This window comes from Catharus ustulatus, chromosome 6 (genome assembly GCF_009819885.2).
Source record: "Catharus ustulatus isolate bCatUst1 chromosome 6, bCatUst1.pri.v2, whole genome shotgun sequence".
NCBI lineage: Eukaryota > Metazoa > Chordata > Aves > Passeriformes > Turdidae > Catharus > Catharus ustulatus.
In genome coordinates, this window is record NC_046226.1 from 57,192,772 (window position 1) to 57,214,704 (window position 21,933).

The 21,933-nt window shown below is 41.2% G+C and overlaps 1 protein-coding gene across 7 annotated transcripts in view; it reads left to right on the forward strand.

The window, feature by feature from the left end:
• Positions 1-21,933, forward strand: part of NAV2 (neuron navigator 2) — a 371,722-nt gene that overhangs the window by 161,250 nt on the left and 188,539 nt on the right. For 2 of the 7 annotated variants that reach the window (XM_033061462.2, XM_033061463.2), the window contains exon 1: positions 8,145-8,588. The exons of 3 other annotated variants lie outside the window; for them this stretch is intronic. In XM_033061462.2, coding sequence (XP_032917353.1) covers positions 8,331-8,588 — 258 coding nt within the window. In that variant the 5' untranslated portion in view covers positions 8,145-8,330. Of the gene's footprint in view, positions 1-8,144; positions 8,589-21,933 lie in introns of those variants that run through there. 2 more of the 7 variants (XM_033061465.2, XM_033061464.2) reach the window with 1 other exon arrangement.

Here is a 21,933-nt window from a genome sequence, read left to right on the forward strand (position 1 = left end):
AATTATTACTTTTTGCTGGTTTCCACCCCCACCCCCCATTTATGGGTTAGATAATCCTCATCAAATTCCCTTGCTACATCACCACAGTGGGGATGGAGGTTGGTTTTGGGAATATTGACTCTCAAGAATAGTCATGGCTGTTGGGTTGATGGTTGACTTATGTCTGTGTAAATCTGAAGAAATTTCATTGAATTTTTTGATCTAAGAATTTCAGTAGAACCATTACCGAAAAAATTTAGCTGACTAGGATGTGCTTTTATTTTCCATAAACATCAGCTAAGGACAAATCTTTCTTAAAGGAGCAGTGGAAGTAGGCAACGTTCATTTTGGGGCATTATGTTAAGCACTTTCTGTGTTTCCTTTGCTACCACTGTGAACAATCTAGGTTTGTACATTTTTTTCAGGTAACATTCAGAAATAACTGGGTTCATAACATTGCAATTAGTGCCTTTATATGGTGCATTGCAGGTGACTTCCAGCAGAGAACTGCTGCTGAGCAGTTGCCCTGTGGAAATGCTTCCTTTTTATGGATTATAGGGAAGAGTGGCTGCCTGCAGGCTTGGGTTGTGAAGTGTGCTTGGCAAAAACTGGAAGTGTAGGATGTTATTCATCATTCCCTGATATCAGCTGGCAGTTGGTGAGCACCACAAGCACTTATTCCATGGCTCCAGAACTGCACTGTGCAGCAGCAGCTGAACTGTATGCTTGGGCTCAGTAGGCAAGAGGATTTTTTAAATACAAATTGGTAGGAAGTGCATACTGAGGGAATGGAGATAATGTGAGTATATTATAGGATTGGATCATTCTGTAAAGAAGATTTTGATAAATACTTCAAATTTGGAAGGCAAATTCGGATATTGGCTGTAGAGAAACTACATCGATTTAGGGGAAGTGAAAAATCTGGCCCTTGCCACTTAGTTTGACTAGTGATACTTTGCTCTTTACAAAATAGCTGAAGTTGCTTAATGATAATCTGGCCAATTTGTGTTTGTTCAGAACTGCTGATGTGGGAAAGACTGGTGGCAGCTGAGGCTGGGTTGGAATGCTTAAGCAGATCCAGTTGTAAAAAAGCTTTGAAACACAGCCTTTTCTTCCGACCCCCTTCTCTGATGGTTTCTACCTTCAGGCTCTGACAACTCTTCCAGATGATGGAGCAGGTGCATTTGAAACCTGCCAGCAAGGTTACAGAAGGTGACTACCTGATGATGTGAGGCTGTTACCTTGTAAGTGGTGGCTATTTTTAACATGCTGCTTCTCGAGAGGGTAGAGAGAATAGCAGCAGAGGGAAGAGAGCATTTTTTAAGTTCTCTCCTTCATATGTCATCTTAACTTTATGGTTCTTAAAGTCAAAAGTAGTTTGTGGTATTTATATCATCATCATCATCGTCATCACCTTTCTTCTGTGATGTCCTCATTAGTGACAGATGTTTTCCTTGCTCTTCCAAACACATAGGCAATGTCAAGTCAGGCATAAAATAATATAGGAGCTGGTACCATTAACCTTGTGGAAACAGAGGACACATGAATAGATTAAGAATACTCAGATGCACATCTCTGTCAGGAAGACGTGATCTGCAAGTTTTTTTCCAAAATGGTGTTGCAATATTTATTCCAGGTGCCGTTAGTGGCATGGAGGAATGATGTCCATTGTTATGGTCACAGACACAGAGATGTGCAAGTCGAGGTGAGCTATAGGCTGGCCTGACAGAGCTCCTCTGTTAGAATCATAAAGATTATTCATGTGCATATGCTTTACACAGTGATCACTGCTGTGACCAAGGCACAGACAAACAATAAGCATCTAAATCTTACACCACCACAGAAAACAAATAAGCTCTTGCATTCCTCATCTCTTTCAGTCCTGTTCCTGATGAGTTTAAGTCTGAGGAATGAACTTGACATGCAAAGTTGGAGAGATGGACCTTTCCAAAGCCCATCACAGAACCGCTGTCAGTATGTGTCTCAAGGCAGCTGAGCCCAGTTTTTATTAGATTGTGAGAAACTGATAAGGCTACAAATCCAAATGCAATGCGAGCATAGTGAATTCAAAGCTGTGAGTGTGCATTTGCTGTGACAATAGAAACTTATGAAGCTATTGAGTGAAGCGCTACTACAGGCTTACATTACAAAACCATGAAGCGCTCTGGTACAGAAATGGGATTAATGTGAGCATTGTTCAGAAGATGCTAATTTTAAATGGTGCCATTTTCTGTCACCATGCAAGAGCATCTGCTTCAATCACTAGTGTGGTCAGTGAAATTTCCTGTGTATTTTTTGCAAATGAGTGGAACAGATGTTCTTGTCCAGGTGGAACTGGGTTTGTATATTTTTTAAAATTTTACACTGCTATAAAATGAAGTGGAATTAAACCCAGTGTGAATTAGAAGCATGTCAGGGGACTACAAATGGAATTTTAGATAAGAATTAGTGTAATGCAGACAAGATTTCTGTCAAAAGAACTGGGAACAGAACCAAGGTTTCCTCCTCTTCTCACTGCTCTATATAAAGAACTCACATGTACAGATTATAATTGCTGTGGTGAAAGGATGCCAAATTATATAATGCTTCTATCCACATTCCTCTTTTTAATCTCTACTGTTCCCCTTGGGGGAACACAACAAAAAATCCTGGGGTCTGCATCTTCACTCCTCTATACCCTTATGGGCTCTTTCATAGAATGGTAACGTGAATGTACTGATGGGATCAGGTTTTTCCATATTTGATACTGATCAGGGACAAAAGATGGATATGAATGTGCAAAATGTCTGCAGTACCAAAAATAGATCCATATTTATTCCTGTCCTAACTTCACTTAAGCTGATGCAGCTGTGCCAAAGCAGAACATGCCCACAGTCTATAGGACAGCTGCCTGGCAGTAAAGCTTGATGAGAATGGGTTTGAGAGAACAGTCAAACCCTCTAATTCTCACACTGTGTGGTGACATTTTAGGGATATTCACCTCGATTTGAAACGATTTTTCTGGGGGATTTCAGATACACCCTTAATGCTAAAACCTGAGGATAATGTTGATCAAGGTATTTTCAAGCTTTGAGTTCAGTTCCATCAGCAATTCTGAATCACCAGACCAGCTAATGAGGTGTTTTAATTGAAAGCATAATTCTACATGGTTTTTCCATTTAGGCTAATGTAACATTTGGCTTCGTTGAGGATGAATGTTAACCACAAGTTGAAAGGAAGGTCTGATTCTCTGATCTGTCGCTATTTTTCATCAAGCTTTTAATTTTACTTGCAATACCCACATGCAATCCATAGAGGCATTTTCTTTCCACTTGGGTATAGAGACCCTGTTTTGTTGTTAATTGATAATGTGTGAGCTGTGGAGGCAGCTTCAATGGTTTTACTGTTCCAGAAATGTTAATCTCATTCATAAAGATCATCTGTTCAAGAGCAGTCAACCCTGGGCTTTTGTTCTGTTTACTGGCTTTGTTTTGGGCAATGTGCTGACTTGCCTACAAGTTCTTGAACTACAGGGCATTCAAATAGTTTCCTCTGGTGTGTTAAGTTCTTGAGTTCACATGAGCCTGCTCACTAAAATTTTGAGAGTATTAAGCCAGTTCTCAACACCAGAGTCTTGGCACTTGAGCTGACACTCCATGGTGTTGAGCAGTCACAGCTTGAGTCCAAAGCAGTGCTACTTTCTGAGCCTCAAAATCAGTTGTGTAAGCCAAATCAGTAGGATTTATTGTGGTTTCCTGGTGTTTTTTTGTTTGTTTGTTGGATTTTTTTTGTTTGTTTGTTTGTTTTTTATTTTTGTGGGGTTTTTTTGTTAGTTTTTATTTTTATTTTTTTTTTTTCTCTAACAGGGAAGTAAAGTGCTTGTTTATAGGATTGTTCCTTCCATACTCCCACATTTGGAGAGTGGGTGGATGCTCCCTGGGCTACAGGCAGATAAGGAGGGGATGTTGTGGTTATTCAGGCAAAGATACTCATCAGACTTAAAGCTGCAAGGGAATTTCTCCTAGTCAGAGGCTTACCCAGCATTTCTGGGAAGGAATGAAGCTCTTCCTTTTTGTTTAGATAGTTTGCCTCCTTTTTAAGATTACTTATTCTTAGCTTAGACACAGAAATTTGGGTGATTCAAAACAGGGGAAGGGAAATCTGGGCCTTTCAAAGAAGGTAAGAGACAGGTTCCCAGATCCCTTTGACTGTCCGAGAGAAGTAGTCCCTTTTAAAAATCCTAGTCCTAAAAACAGATAAAAATTAATTTATTAAACAAGAACAACAACAAAAAACAACCCAAAACAAAATCAAACCAAAACCAAAAATCCAGACAACCCAAAAACTAGTCACTTCCAAAGACAGACCAGAATTGATGTTGCCAGTCTTTGCATACAAAGCCTGTAATATAATGCAATTTATGACCTCATGGTGTGACTGCACTGCCACTGGATACAGCAGCTTGCATTTCAGTGCCAGTATGCCGTGATGTTTAGATATGTAAAGCAAAATATTTATAACATAAAAATCTCCCCCAGGTTTTAGATGACAAAGGATTCTTAGATGCAAACTGAACCATGAGAGAAGCAGTAATCCTAGGTCACTCCTCAAACGTGTTATCAGGAATTCATATTAAGCTTTGGTGAAGATTTTGTCCATCTCACTGACTTGGCAAAATAACTATCAGGGTTATAGACCAAGTGTATTCAGTCAGTAGACTGTACTGCATGCTGAGAAATCAGTAAAACTCCTTTGAGTGTCCAAAGGAACTGTGGAGTATTCAATCCACCGTCATTGAAGGATCAGATTCCGTAACTGTTAAAGGAACAATGAAAGGAATCCTTTTCTTTTGGTCAAATTAACTCTGTGGCAGTTCTGGTATCCTGTACTCCAGCCAGTTTCCCAAGATAAAAACAGAAAAAGAAAAACTGGCAATTTGGGTTCAGCAGTGATTGGTGGCCTAAACCTCATAAAACGTGTAAGTGAACATAAAGCTGTCAATTAGATCTTCTAATAGCTTTTAAACCTCACTATATTTTATTACAGACCTAAAATTAACCTGGTTTTCAGGCCTGGATCTTTTTCAAGATGTTCATACTGGAGCCCAACCTTCTCTTAGGCAGCAAGGCTGGGTTCTCAGCCTGGAAAGGTGGAAATGGTGTTGCAGCATTTGACACATTTCTGCTGCAATGACTGCCGGTTCTCTCACATGACAAATTCACATTCTTTATTGAATTGTAGGGTTTTGAAATGTTCTATATAGCCATGTTTAAGCTGACATTGTGCATGGTTATGACAGAACATTAGAAGATTGCATTTGGTAGGATCTCAATGAGATGGATGAAGAGGGATTTCAGGTGTGTGCTTTCCCATCTGAAATTGGTGGATAAAGAGATTGAGGTGGAAGTGGTTACTTAAAAAGCCAGCTACTATAAAATTTACCCCTTTGTTGTACACATGAAAACAGATGTACTGAAAAATCCCAGCAACAGCCAAAACTCATCATGTGAGCTTTATATGTACTGTGGGAACTTGAATTACATTTTACACTGCAATGTTGAGAAAGAATAGTACTTGATGATAAGTAGAGCATAATTTCTGACTTCAGTTTTTTAGTTCTGCCACTTAGTCACTGTGTAACCTTGGGTAAGTCATTGAAGATGACATCTGCAGAAGGATCCAGCAATGCTGTCTTCATCCTGGAGATACCTATAATACAATGCAAGAAATGCCTCTTTTTTCTATCTGAAGGAGTCTCAAATCTGAAACCCTGAGGTTTGCACTTTTACAACTTCCTAAAAAGACTGGGTGTTAAATAGGCAGGTCCCAGCTCCCCTAGCCACGAGTGATGAAGCATGATTGAGCCTGCCTTCCCCAAGCACTGCTCACAGCCTGGATGGGGCAGGGGCAGTGGGGGTGGGCTTCCTCTGTCCTGCTGAGTAGCTTCACCCAGGGTGTATTTCCAACATTTCAAGTGTAGGTTCATTGCTTCTCTGGATGCCCCATCCCTAGAAGTGTTCAAGGCCAGGTTGGATGGGGCTTTGAGCAATCTGGACTAGTGGAAGGTGTCCCTGCCCATGGCAGACAGCTTGGAATTTTTATTCTTTAAGATCCCTTCAAACCCAAACCACACTCTCCTTGCTTGGATCACTCTTGTTCTTACCACCCAGGCGGTGGTTTAGGGATTCGGTATTTGGGAAGTGGATGAGGGTGGGAATAAGGAGCTGAAGCAAGCAGCTCTACTCTGGAAATAACAGGTATTGTGATGAGGGCATGATTTAAGTGCACCTTTTCTTGCATGTCTCACCTTGGTTTTGTGAATATTATTCTGAGGTATCCTCCCTATAATCAAAGAATTGTTGGGCTGGAAAAAAGACCTCCAAGATCATCAAATCCAACTGTTAACGCAGCACTGCCATATTACGGATAAACCATGTCCCCAGGTGCCATAGACATGTGTTTTTTGAACAAGTGCTTCTCTGAGCAGTTCCAATGCCTGATAATCATTTCAGTGAAGAAATTTTTCGTGATATCCCTGGCACAACATGAGGCCATTTCCTCTCCTCCTGTCACTTGTGGCTTGGGAGCAGAGCCTGACTCCCACCTGACTACAGTATCCTCCCAGGAAGTTGTAGGGAGCCAGAAGGTCCCTCTGAGCATCATTTTCTCCAGATTGAGACCCCTCAGCTACTTCTCATCAGGCTTGTGCTCCATTCCCATCTTCATTCCCTTCTCTGGACACACTCCAGCCCCTCAATGTCTTTCTTGTAGTGAGGGATAAGTGCCTTAACTGGGCACTGTGGCACGGTATGTCCTGTGCTGAGCCCCCCATGCAGTCTGAAAGCATCGCTCGGTGCCTTGATTGGAACACTGATGATCTCCCACTGTCCAGGATGGTGCAGGTGTGCGCGGGAAGAGGAACATGTGCGGCTCTGAAATGTGTGGGGATGAACAGGAATGCGGGATCCGGGGCTGTAACGGATCCTGGCATCCACCGAGCAGCGTGAGGAGGGGCCTGCAACACCGAAAGCTCCCCAAAGCCAAGTGTTGCTATAATAGGCCCGGATTACTCACGGTGCTTATTCAAATTCCTGTTGATGCTGGCAGCGGGAGTTTTTCCCGAACAGCCACGAACAATGAGTCACCTCCAGGTGTTTTGATTTGAATTTTTTTTTTTTTTTTCTTCCGCATTTCAAAAAGAAACCGGTCCACGGCTCGCTCCGTGCCGGTACCCGGAGCATCCCTCCAGCACCCGGAGCATCCATCCATCCGTCTGTCTATCCATCCATCCCAGACCCCTCCGCCGCGCGGGTCTCCCTGCCCTCCGCGGGAACCGAGGCCGCTCCTCCCCCTGCAGGGGAGAAGGAGCGATTTCTCGGTTATTTATTTATTTTTCTCGCTGCCCCTCGGAGCGGACAGGACCAATCCGGGGCCCGCCCTGCCGGTGCCAGCCCCCCCGGGATGCGCCGAGCCAGCAGCGCCGGCCGGGAGCCCGCTCCACTGCGGGAGGGAGGGAGCACAAGCTGCCGCCTGCTTTCCCTCTCGCAGCTCAATCGCTTTCATTTTTAAATTCGCTTTTTTTTTCCCCACCCCTCTTCAGGTTTTTGTGCTTAGCACTGGGGGGAGCCGGGAAATTTTGTGGCCGCTGACATATTTTGATTTAAAAATCGCTGTCAGTGGACGTTTCTCCTTTTGCTTCGGCATCGTTGTCCTGTTCACAGCTATTTAGGCTTAAGAAGCTTGATTCTCTAAGGCTTGTATCCAAGGGCATCAGTCATTACCACACTGAGCTACATCTGCTTCTTGGCTAAGACTGAAGAAAGACATCTTAAGCTGGAAATCCTGCTCGCTCACTCTCTAGTTCGTAAGGAAGGGGAAGCATATGCAGCAGCAGGTTCCTTTTTTTTTTTTTTTTCTCTCCAAAGGCTGCCTCAGTTTGGAGATGCGGTGACAAGATAATGGAGTGAAAGTCTGTCGTTTCCAGGCAAGAAAATCGCAGGAGTCAGACTGAGAAAGGAAGGAGCAAGTTATATAGGAGAAATAGGAAAGAGGACAGTGGTAAAGAACTAAAATTATAATTAAAGTGAACAGGTGGAAGGCTGGTACAAAGCTGGGAGATTTTTTAGACTGAAAGTGGTGTGGTTTTTTTTTCTTTTTTTTTTTTTTTTAATCTTTTTCCTTTCCCTTTTTTTAATAGTGTTTTTTTTTTTTTAATTGATTTTAAATTCTAAGCTGATTTTGGAGATCTCTGCTGTAACCAGGCTGCTTTAGGATAGAACAGCTTCCCCAGCGTGTCATTTTCTCTCTTCCTGCCTGCTGTCTCTGCTGTTGCTGCTGCTGACAGAAACGTGTTAGGAAAGCAGAAAGAGAAAATGCCAGCCATCCTGGTAGCCTCCAAAATGAAATCGGGACTACCTAAACCCATACACAGCGCTGCTCCAATCCTGCATGTCCCAACGGCCAGGACCATCCCACAGCCCTGTTACCTGAAGTTTGGGAGCAAGGTCGAGGTGACGAAGCCATTGTATTCCAGCCAGATTCCTCTCAAATCTTCCAATGGACAAGAAAACGCAGGAGATGGCCTCCCAGCAAGGAAGAATAGCTCGGTAGAAAATGGATTTGATACACAGGTTAGCAGGCACCAAATGCTGGGGAGGTGTATGTGGGAATTTATTTCTGTGTTGAGCGTGTGCAGCAGGTTTTCTGGGATAAATAGCAGCGTGAGAAGGGATGTGTGCGTGTGCTAACATCTATCTGAAGTGGTGGGATATTTTATATTCCACACAGTGGCATGTGCAATTCTGTCAGCGTGATGGAGCTGATGGTGGGGTGCTGAGGGATGGGGCTGCGTGTGCTGCTTGCCTGTGCTGCCTTCTCTGTTGTCTCTGCATGGACTTGGGGGGATTTACAGGAGGGAGATGGCAGAGATATTGTTTGTGGGGGTGTGTTCTTTGTGTGCTTTCTGTAGGTGCTAAGTGTAAGGGCTGGCTGGTGTGCCTGGGCTGGGGGAGGATTGCTGGTTGTTGTGAGTATGTTTTGTGCTCAGTCGTGTACTGTACGAGAGTGCTAGCTGTGTGAATGTTCCGTGTTTCTAGCTGTGTGGGGAGTGAATGGGAGGCAGTGCTTGATGCTAGATTACAATATGCATGTCATTCAGTGCAGCTAAATTAAACAGATTATGTAGGAAATGAACACTTAAGTGGAATTGCCTGTATAATGCTATATGTGCATGACATCATAGATGCAGCACATCACCAATACACATATTTTAGGTTTCCCTTTAATCTGTGTCAGTCTTCTAATGTATTTTCATATATGCTGTATAGGGAGGAGAAATGCCCATTCCTCAGGCGGTTTAATTCCTGCAGGCAGGGTGAGGTGGTCAGCACGGCTGGGGCTGCCCTGCACTGCTGTGCCCCAGTGAGCTCTGCAGCAGCATGGGCACAGCATGTGTCACTGTGGTACGGAGGGAGGAGAGCAGATGGGCTGCTGCAGTAAGCACAATTGATTGCTGTGCTACAGAGATGGCTGGACAGCCCTGAGATGTATTTTGGCAACAGCCGTATACATTACACGCTGCTTCTGCCAATATCTGAGCCTGGTGGAAGGTGATACCATTATGATGAGAGAGGGAAATGATGACAGACTCACCTGTTTTTTTCCCTCTTCGAGGAATAATGGATCATCCCTACCACCTAGATTCTGAAATCTGTGGCCTGGTAACCCTATTCCCTTCAGACAAGCGTGCCTACTGATCGGGCACGTCTGACCGCGTGCCCTGATTTCAGGATATGCTGCACTTTCATTGCTGGTAGACAGGGTGACGTATTGGGCTGCTCAGGCCAGACAGATATGACTGGAGCAGTTCCTGAGGGACTGAGAGCAGGAAAAGGAGACAGCCAAGCATCGATGCAGGGTAGTGGCAGCAGACAGACCAACCTGTGCATCACATCTTGCCCTTACAAGAGAATCGACTGCTCTCTCTCACTTGCACCTGAGTCTGTCCTTGTGATTATGAAACATCAGCAAAATCTCATTTTCTGCTGCTCTTTCTCTCACACATGCCATGGTTTCTGCATGGAAATCTACATTGCTGAAAAAGTGGTTGTTATTCAGAAACACTTTCTTATCTTGTAACATATTATGCTGACAGACATCTGCCAGTGGGAGCTGTTTGCAGCAGTAAAGGCAACACTATGGTGGTTTTAATCCTTACAACTAGTGGAACAAACTCCATTTTTGTAGTCTAATGATGAAAGGGCCTTGATGCTAACTTGTTATATTTGAACAAGGAGTGATTTTGGCTAAGGAAATGTCAGATAATTTTACATTTTTAATTACTTCAGCAGCAGGAGAAATCTAAAGCTTTGCATTCTCAGTAACCTCCTCTAGCAGGCAATCTGAGCAGATGACCAGCACCTTTTAAGATGTGAACTAATGAGGCTTTTTTCACTATCTATTATCTTGAATAAACACAGTAATTTTTGATTGTTCCTATGGATCCAGCTTTGATCCTTCTACCCACAAAGGCATGCAAGGTTTTGCCATTCAAAGTGGTCATTTGGAATGGCAGTCTATATCTAGAGGGAGATTTTTCCAGATGTGTTGTATCAAGGGCACAGCTTGTTCCTTTTCCTACAGTTCCTCCCTGCCAAGGGAGGAGGAACAGGATGGATGGACAGCTGCCAGGTGATATGTCAGCAGCTGAAACACTTTTATCTTGGAAGACCTTCAGCTGCATTCAGGTATAGAAGTGCTTTCTGATAATAAGCCTGGTAAGGTTTAGTCTTGAAGTCTTCACCGGTCTGAACATCTTGAGAATCTGAGGGTGGTCACTTTGCTTCTCTGTGTGGTTTATCTGAAGTACCAATGTGACCCTCACCATTTTACAGGGCAGGCACCTGGCATCATGTGAGGGAGACAAGTTATATTCTTACAGTAGAATTTAGAGTTTAGATCCACAAGCTGGACCAATGTGGAGTGTTTTGGCTCTTATCTTCTGTAGATCTTGGTCCCTATGCAGAATTTTGAGCCCACGAGGAAGGACATCCTCCTGTGTGGGTGGAAGGAGAATGGGAGATTGTCATTTGGACCAATTCTCCTGGTTCTGGAAGTATTTCAAGGAGTTGTTCTTAACCCCATTGAAGTGGGTCCTTTTGGCACTACATAATACAAAGTTCAGTGGCTTATTTCACTGATTATTCTAGAGAAGAGGCTGTGTCTAGAACATCATGCAGAAGCCACCATGTGAAGATACCAGGCCATGTTCTCATGCTGGGTTGGGATGTTTCAAGCCACTTACACACCACGGCAAAGCTTTATGAGCTTTTTTGGTGCTTTCTAGAACCTGATTCTTCAGAAAACATAAGCACTGCAGGTGGTATTGATTGAAGTACCATTTTTTAAAAAAACTGCTGAAAATCAAGATGTCCCAGTCACAAATGCGGTATCACTGAAAACTTTTAAATGTTTTGCTAATTTTGTTCCTCTTGATATGGTTTTACATGTGTAAAAGCTGGATTCTATAGTAACTGGAAGTTTTATGCCTTAAGGCCTTATAAGGGCAGTGTGTTTTTTAAAATGCTGTGCAATTTATAAAAAGCATACTTCAGAGTATTTCAGAGGTGCTTTCCAAAGAAAGGTCTGTGGCTTTTAGCACCAAGCCCATTGTAAATGCTAGTCGGAAATCTTAAATTGATGAATCATGGCAGTATCATTCCTATTTTACTGTTACTGATATACACACTCTATTTTTCCATATTAAATCCCCTGTGTTGTGCACAACAGTATCTGGCTATTGCACTGGTGCTTATTTTGTCTAATTTGAAAACACCACCAATAAATTGTACTACCCATATTTAGAGAGAATTGTTTTGGAAATATTTAACTTTGTTACCAGAGAAACTTCTGTGGAGTAGATAGCAAGATTGTGATCTCTCATTTACAAAATGGCATTTCTCAGTGGTTCTGAAAAAGTTGGATACCTTTGGCTACTAAATTTTCATTATTTATTTAAGAAAGAAGTCATTACCGATTAGGAGTTCACGGTTGTGGTGTAATTGTGCAGATGCAAGAAGGAAGATGCCATTGCAGACTTACAGTCTGCTGCCATGTCATTGTAAATGCCACTGAAGGAGATTGTGGATTTAATTGCTGTGTTTATTGCTGCTATGTTGTATTCTCCAACTTCTTGATTTTCTTTCTCCAGAGAACCTAAAAAATAATCACTGTACCTTCAGTAAGTGAAGCAGCACTAAAGGCACCATGACCTTGCTAAATGGTTGGTCCCACCCTTCCACTAAAAACACTTCAAATTAAGAGACATCTGTTTAACCTGGGTTTAAAGTATGTGTGTTCAGCAATTACCTGTAATTGTGCTTAGCTTGGCTGGGAGGGGTTAGGAATTGGTATTTCTTTGCAAACTTCTTTGCAATATTATTTACTGAAAAGCAAACAGTTGCCCTCTCCTGGTGGACATGGCAAGCAGGTGCTCACCGGGTATGATGTTCTCCCTCACTTTATCTTTTCCTACATTAGGCAAAGCCTAGGATTTCTAGAATTCTTGCAACCCCTTATGCTATCTACTGTACTTTTTTCAGTTTCCTTAGACTCTTTTTTTTTAAAAAAAATCACTTTAAAACTGATTTAAACTGGTTAGATATCATTGTCTGAAATCAAGCTACCTCTCTCAGCTAGATTTTTCTTCATATTGCTTTCCCAATTGTGAAGATCTTGTTGAGTTGGACAGCCTGGATTTGGGGTGGTCTAATTCTTGGGTGTTCTAGATGTCCCTATTTTCTAGTCTTGCGCTAGATTTTTCACCTAATGATTCTTTCTTAATTTGTCAAGATCATCTACATCTGGGGTGTGCTCCAAAAGCATTTGCCACACCTGTTGAGATTAAAAACATCTGTTTTTTTCCTCATTGCCCATTCTGTAACCCAAGTAATGACAAGGGTATGGAGGTTCTGTTACAACTCCCTGATATAAATGGAGTGAATAGCCATTCCCAGGTCAGTGGCACACTGCTGGCACGTTCCAGGGAGTTTTTCAGTCAGTTGTGTGCTGCTCTCAAGCTGATTAATTTAATAGGTTCCTCCAGTATTTTTCCACACTTCAAATTTAGGCTCACATCAAATGTTTGATGAACCACATGTGACCCAAATTCTGTGGGCTATCGGTTTCCCTTCTCTGCCTCACTCTCCTTGTGCCCACGCCATTAGCAATCCAAATGAAGCCACATAGTTCAGATATTAGTAATTACTTTTCTATATTTTAATTAACTTTAGCAGGAGCCGTTTAAACCTTTGTATCACTGTCTTGCTAATGGGAAGCTTCATAGAGAGAAGGATTAATGGAGCATATTGCAAAGAAATGATTCCTTCCCTTCTCAAATGCATTAGCCATTTTTGTGTATGATACTAGGTTTCATATTGAACCAGCTTGTGAAAGGGGTAGGGATCAAGCAAATCTTTATCTGGACCCAATTTAAAGTCAGATGAACATTGATTGGTTTCAGTGCCATTGCATGAGCTGCCTCAGTGGTGTGAAATTTGGTCTCGCTGCAACTGCTGAGCTAATTATAAATGAATTTATGGGAAATACTGTCAATCATATTGATAACTTTCACACAAAAATCTCCTTTAGCAATTGGAAGAAACCAAATGGGATTGCATTTAGGTTATGAACAAAGGATAGATTTTACTGAAGTTGGGAGAAGCTATGAAAAACCATAGATTCAGGCTATCCAAATACAGAAGCACAAAGTACATTTGAAATTAGTACTAATGAGCTTGTTCATATGATTATAGTTATGTACCTAAGTAGGTTCTTACAAAAAGGTCTATACTGTATCTTTATGGTGGATTTTTTTAACACACTGTAAGCAATTTAAGGCTACTAAATAGCCAAATTCTTCTTGTTACGATTACAGTGGGTTTATGATTACAGTTGATATATTTATAGACACATAGTGAAAAATATTTAATTGTGGGGTGGTGGGGGGTAGTTGTTCCAGATGAAATGTTCCCAAATAGAAAACAAGAAAACAATTCCAAAATTATTTTATTGTGATTATTTACAAGGATTTTTCAGTGATTTGTCTTTTAATATAAAGACTTACCTTTTGTAAAGCCTTGCATTTGAGCAACAGATTTATCATTGCACCATAAATTCAGGAGGTTCTTTAATAATTGCGTTTTCCTTTAGAATATGCAAAGGGTTACTTTGCATAAAGCATCTTTATTCAAAGTTCCATTTGGTTTTTTATCATATTGGAAAATGTTTTTTCTCCCTCTTACTCGTGACAGTCTGTTGATCTAGCTGGCTGGAACATTTGAATATGCTTAACCTAAGAGCACCTTAGAGGTAGGAATATTGTTCTTAGTTTTTGGAGTACATTTGTTAAGTGGATGGCTGAGGCACAGAGAAATTTAGCCAAGGTCAGAAAGTATGCAACTCTGTAGAAAATTACTAGCTAGTCCCTTGATACTAGATTATCTTTCTCCTTCACTGCTACTTGTTAACAGCTCAAAATGCTCATTCATATGGTGTCCCTGCGCTCTCCTTCTGTCCTTGAAACTGGTAGTTTACTCCATGAAGTTGAATTTCTTAAGTGAACACTCACTTTTTTTGGCCCTACTTCAGCAAGTGATTTTTATCACCTTCTGCTTGTTACACTTGGTGCAGTGACACCCAAGCAGAAAGAGGAACAAGGATATTAGTAGAGGACAACAACAGATACTGCTTTTGAAATCTACTGGTGCTGAACATTAGCTTTAGTTCTCAAAAAAAAAAAAAAATCTAATTATAAAGAGGTCTGATAAACAAATCACGAACCTTTCTCAACTTTCAAGTATCTAGGAAGTACCAAAAAAAAATATTTAGACCAATACCACATATGTTCTTTTTGCCTATCCAGAGGGTATCAAAAAAGAAAGCCTTTATTTACTGAGATAGTGTGGATTAAGTTCTGTGTTTTGGAAATTAGTGGTTGGTATTGGCTGATTTTAATTTGCTTCTAAGAGTCCTTTGAGAAACATTGCCTACTCTGTAATTTCACTTTCCAGATTGTCTCACCACTAGATTGAAATCTCTGATTAAATTTTAGAGTATTTTAATGCTTCTAGCCTACAAATTCCCTGTTCTTACCAAAGTGGAAGAAATACAGGAGGTACTTAAATCAATAATTATTTTCCCTGAACTTTCCAAGTTTGCAACAGGATAAATATTTTAAGTGCCTTTTAAGAAGATACATTTGTGAATTAAGCAATAGCTGGGCCTTTAATGAAAAGGGATGTGTTCTGCTCTTGACCTTTCTTTTCCATTTTTTTTTTTTCTTCTTGAAGCTTTGGAGCTAAATCTTCTACTTTTTATTTTGGTATAAATCAAGAGATGCTCTTAAAATTTTAACCCATTAATCTATTTTTTTCCTTGCAGCAAACTGTAGAATCTCATTCTCCTGAGAAATTCACCTGGCTAAAAATACTCTGCTTTAATATTATTTTTAGAAATGTCTAGATTTGAAGCATGTAAATGGTTAGATATTATGTGTATTATTAGACATGAACTGTTGGTACATTTTGTAACAGGAAGCTGCTGGTTTTCCATTCACCAAGAACTGGAATTCAGTCAAACACTTGGCACTTAGTTATATGCCTCTAATTTTATCTGTAGATGTTTTTTTTTCTGAAATAGTTTGTGGAAACAGTCTCAGTTTCTTCAGTTTTGCAGAGCATATGCATGAAAATAATTGCTAGAACTTAAAACAAATAAACTACCTATTAAAATAAATGAGAAAACAGGTCACTTCTTATTTTAAAACAGGCTGAGATCTGAAGTTTTATTCTGATTCCACTTTTATTTTGCCTCTTGAAAGTATTTTTAGGTGTGTTATGCTTGGATTATTTTTCATTTTAATTTTGGGTTATTTTAGAATTGGAAGCAATCTGTGGGAAAACAATGCCTGAAAGGAAAAAACATCCAACTTCTGTATTTGAAAATGTACTTTTACCTGGACTTTTTCCCCTCTGTGTTGAGTTTTGGACTGTCATATCATCATATTTTGGCAATGTCTTGTTTACTTGCATTTTTTAGCTTGTTAATCGCTCGTCTTGGACATTTCCTTAAGTCCTTTTCCTTGTGTGGATTTTTTTTGTCTCTGCAACTGTGGCTACAAGTTGTCATAGCCTCTCTTTCTCAGTTGGAAGGAGTCTCCCTAACTGTCTTTATTTTGCCTTTTTCACTAATATTGGTCCATTTCTTCTGTCTTGTCCTCTATGTAATGACAGCCATTATGCAATCCAAAAGTGCCTTGGCTTTAGTGGGCTGTGAAGCCTTCTTGGAGAAACCTAGAGACTTTTGTCTCACTAGCTGAACAAAGGGAGCTAGTTATGCATATCCAGGCTTTCTCTTGAAATACCTAATCCATAGATAGATAGGACCCCTAAACCAGCCCTAGACAGGCTGACTTCCTCGCTGGCTGCAGCAGTAGCTTTTCTCACTGCTGGGGTCTTGTTGGCTTGGTTACACTTGCTCCACACAAAAGGACTGACCCAGCTTCCCTGATTATTTGCATGTTCTCCCTCGTCTCTCAAAGAACACTGTAGGAGCTGATAAGGCCTTTTAGCCAAAGGAACAAGATTTTTCAGAGTTGTTCAGGAAGAACATCTTCTAGAAGAGCTGTCTGAGGACACCCGTGCTTTGCTCTTGGAAGAAGTGAGAGAGGTGTGTGACAGGCTGGAATTGCAATTTTATGTATTTTATGTCTCATGGAGTGACATTCTCAGTCGTGAAGGCCGTTGTAGTAACACCTTCTTGTTTAACACAATGAGAGGATCTTCCCAGGTAGGATCACTTATCTTATGGAAATGCTGACCAAAAAATATTATGTTGTCTTTTGCTGCCATCTATTAGTTCTATATTGCCTATTGGTAGAATAAAATGAATACCCTGGTGGGATTTCATGTTGCTGATCTAGCTTGTGTGATATTTTAATAAGACTTCATTATACTTGTATATCTTGAGACAAATATTTAGAAACAGGTTCCATTTTGTCTGTAGCCATCTCCACTTGAGCCATGCCCACGGTTGGAAACTACAGGTACTGACATTTTAATCCACAAAAATCAATGTGGAAATTTGATTGAAGCTGGTGGAGACAATAATTAATGGATCAGTCTGGTAAGATGAATTTGATTCTGTTTTAAATTACTCTCTATTTGCCAGAGACCTGTGGATATTTAAGTCTTCAAAACTAATTGAAAAATGTCACATGTTGTGTCAAGATCAAATGTGCATTGACCATTTGATGCAATAGCTTAGAAATGGGTTTTGCTTTTCTAGCTCAATAATCAGGGGTCAGTCTGCTTCTCAGGACAGGTACATATATTCCAGACTTGTCTGGGGTTCAAGTGGGGTGGATTATTTTGGGAAGGAGTCTTTTTGGCATCGCTGCATCTTATTCCTCCAGGATGGGCTCTGGAGCACACAGGGATCTGGTGTGTGCCAGATGGGCACTGCCAAAGAAAGCTGGCAAAAAGGTGCCAGGTCCTCTAGCATGGAGCTGAAAATGGGAGGCAGCAGTACCCTGTTCATCCCTACGGAGCCTCTCCAGGGGAATTGTAATGAATTTGCTTTATTTCGCTGAATCAAACCACTTTCTGCTTTTCAAGAGGAAGAGCTGTGGTTGCCTAGGATCCTGTTTCCAAGCAGTCAGGTACCAACTTCCCGCACTGCAGCAATGTAGATTTTCTTTTTTTGCCTTTTGGGCTTCCCTAGTAGGGTTTGGACCATGTGGAGTGATTGGTGATGCAACCACCGAGGTGCAGTATTATATGGTGGGATGTCATGCCCCTGGCTGGGTTGGTTTATCAGGTTGTATACCAAGGCAGTTTACCTTATTTTTAACGCAAGAATGAATTCCACCTTCCCCTTGTTGAGCAGGTCAAAAAGGAACCTGAAATAATAATTTTTTTTAAGAAGTCTGTGGAACTCCTAGACTTCTTAATAGCAGATCCTTCACTCTCCTTTCACCGTTGCACCTTTATTCTGAAACTTAATCTCTTGGCCATAACAGTGTGATCTAAGGAAGATTTAGCCCTCTTTATTGCCTCCTGAGTGCTCTCATATTCAGAGAAGAGGGGTTTGTGTTGAATAAACACAGATTTTCATCTATTCCCTTCACAGTCTGAGAAATGTCCACTGGTGTTGGACATGATGGAGGAGACTGATGCCACCCTTGGCTGCTGTGTCCGTATTTCTGAGCCAGTGGCCCATCAGATGCACTCAGTGTTTATTGTGCAGCATTAAGCAAAGAGAGGTTTGAAAATTCAGTGTTCCACTGGCAAATAGTTGAATTTTAAATAATTTTTCAGATGTTCTTAGTTGCGTGTATACAGTAATTTCACAATTATAAGATGCACCATTTTGACTAAAATTTTGGTCCAAACCCAAAGTGCGGCTTATAATCAGGTGCAGCTTATATATGGACAAAGAATGAAAAGTTGCTGTTTTAGTTTGGAGGACAGGTGCCTGCTGAGAAAGGCAGGAACTTCTCTTTGAAATGGAGAATGTAAACCCCCTCCCTCCAAATTATTATAATTTTGAAATCAAGGGGCTTTCAGGCAAAGATATGGGAATTAGGAATAACAGTTCTTTTCTAGGGAAATTAAAATAGAAATACAGTACTGCAAAGAAACAAACTCCAAACCCTGACAAAGTCAGAGTACAACCTGACACCCCGTCAGGCAGGGTGTTGGTAGCAGTCCCATTAAATGGTGGCTGCATCCTCCTGCAGTGACAGATGTGATTCAGTTGGAGCAGTGCTCCTGTACAAGGTGCAGTTTCCCTCCGGAGGTCCAGTGGTGATGTGGAGAAATCTGGTTTTCCTCTGGAGTCCAGTGGAGAAAGGGGCTCCCTTAGTGTCCCAAAACCTCTGTTTTGATCTTGGTAAGAAATGTTGGGCTCTTCCCCCTGGCTGGAGCAACTTCCAATGGGATGCAGTAATTTTATCAGTCCCACAGTGGGACTCAATGGCCATTAGCAGAAAATGACTCGCTGGAGGAAGGATGGGTTGTGAAAAGACAAAGAACAATGCCCCACCTGGTTTCAATGGATGGCCCATTAGCAGAATATCTCACTGCCCCCACCCTCAACAGATGGTGATAGAATAGATACCTTTCATCACACTCTGTATTGTAACCCAAGACAGTTGCTGACACCCGGATGTGCGGTTTATAATCAGGTGTGGCTTATAATCGTGAAATTACTGTAAATGGATTTGCAACAAATAAAAGCCCCAGGCTTTCCATGCACATGAGCACATTTTGGTCATCCAGACAATACCTGTGGTGGAAGGTGGCTCTTGCAAACCATCTTGTGAATAGCTGCAGCATCACTCAGAGCCACTGCCCACCCTGCCTCCTCCTCTCCTCCCTGACAGCAGCTGAAATGGCAGGGCTTGGTTTGGCCAGTGCTTTGCATCATTTACAGCAATGCTGCTAAATGCTGGGCTGGAATAGATGGGAGCTCTGCTAATTTGCATGATTTAAAATGCCAGCTCGGTTTAATGTAGAGCAGCTGGTATATACTTAACTCCTTTAGGAGAAAACTTAATACCAGCAGATCGCATTATCCAGGGCTATCTACATGTATTTATTTATTTATTTATTTATTTATTTATTTATTTATTTATCCCTTCTCCTGGCTGCTTCCTAGATCCTTTGTAAAGATCATTTGTGCATGGCTGGCAAAGGGCTCTGCTTGCTGCTGATATTTCTGTATCTCGCAGAGTTCACAAAGCAACTGGTCCCACTTGTGTGACAAATACTTGTTGCAACTCCTGAGCATCCACTTACACACTGACCTTAGCAGGCAGGACTCTAAATTAAGATGTGTCATGGTGAAGGGTGGTGAGATTAGTTGGAAGAGGGACAGGTGTAGAAGCCTGGATTATGTGGATTACTGCATAGTCAATTTCTTAGGGTTACATTTCAAGGTTGAAAATGGCTAATTCCACAATTATGGAATCATTGCTTTTCCTCTGGGTGCTCTGCTGGCAGCCAGAGTTCACCTTGTGAGGGAAGGAGGACTTGGAGGATCAAAGAATTCCTTTGCTCCCCTGAAATAATTAGCATAACCTCAGTGAGAGGATGGAGGGAGCATAATCTTTTAATACCAACCTTTCTGAAAATTGACCTTGTCACAGGCAGATTCAGCTTCTCACAGAGAGGCAGATGTGTGGTAGAGTCACTTTTACTGCATCAGAAATGCTGGCACAGTGTCTCATCCTCTGCCAAAATTCTCTCTGCCTTTCCCTAGGTGATCAGCCTTTTATGCCAAAGACTCTGAACCTGCCTTTGGATGAGCTCTGGGCTATTGATGGACTTCACAGAATCAGGGCTTCCTCAAGACACTTTCAGTGGGGTGTTCTCTTCCTCTGGAAAATATTCTGTCAGGCTAGAGCTGAATTTTCTCTTGAAACAACAGTTTCAAACGGTCATTTTTGAAGACCCTGATCAATTTCAAGTGCAAGCCATTAAGCTAGAGATAAAATGTGTGTTAGGTTCTTTTGGCATTGGTAAGTCCTTAAGGGCTGCATCTCCAGTCTGAGTGTTTCTATTACCCTTTATAAACCTTTGTGGTAGACAATACCATGTAGTTACTTGGTTGATGTCAGGGCTGTGTTTGGTCGATGGGACAGGAAGGTCATGTGGTGCAGGAGAAAGGACAAGTCTTCCATAGGAAAACTGGTGATTGTCCTTTTTTGTTGTGAAAGGGAAACCTCTAAGAAGATGACCTCCCATAATCTTCTTCCATGAATGCGGGAAAGATTAATTGCCTTTGGTGATTAAATATTTCATTCTTTCATCTTCTGTTGTCCCTGTGTAAGAGCATTAGCTTGCCTACATGCTGAGGAAGGTTATAGCCCCGCATTATATAGGCAAATTATTTATCTTGTAGTGTATGTATACCACAACTAGGTCGAACATCTGAATGTTATGTGTAATATGCAAATAAATGCAGCCATGTGAGAAAAAGCCTTTACTCTTGCAGGCTGAAAATACAGTTAAGCAACATGTATCCGTCCTTTAAATAGACAGAAAATATTTTGTGAGACTGTTTAGAAGGTTCCTTTCTAGCTAGTGTGGTTTAGTAATTTGTTGTCAGGCATCAGGTCAAAACTTGGAACAAATGAGGCTATTTGTGTTTATCAAGTCTGACTCCAGGCTTCTGGAACAGTAGCAAATTAGCCAGCTTTTCATTTATGCTGTGTGTGAGAGCTGTCTGTGAGTTTGTAAATCCTCACCAGCCATGCCACTTGGGTGTCTCAAGTATTGTTTATTTTCTTTTTATAGCTAAGGGATAAGTTTATTTATTTTAATGCTTTTCCATTGGTTAATACAAACTTTTTAGGGATCTGAACTTGACTTCTAATTTTTTTTATTTTTCATTCCTTGCTATTTTCCACCACAGATATTTTTATTTTGCTGTTTTTAGGTCTTTTCCAACTGGTCAGAAGGTCAGGAAAGCCAGTTCCAGCAGACTGGACATACTGTGAAAAAACTTGAAGAAATGATAAGACTAATTTTTATGGCACCCTCATTTAGAGCCCTGCCTTTCTGCCAGGAGGGGTTTCAGTCCTAAAAGGCAAGGAGGGTGCAGGATGCATGAGCACAGGCCATCAGTCAACTCCTTGCTGCCTGCTGCAGTTTATCACCAGCAGCTCCCTTATCTCACAGGTGTTCTGCAGAGATAAATCCATTATCATTCCAAGCAGCTCAGGTAAAGTGATACCTGGAGCCCTGAATTACCTTAAATAGCTAACTGTGGGATTTCTAAACCTTCATGCATGTGTGATCTGTTATTTTCTTACTGATCTTACTTCTTAAGGTAATAGTTGAATCAAAGCAAGCAATACTCAATTTAAAGTCCTTTCCGATAATAATGATTTATGGATTTTAATAAAACTTGTGA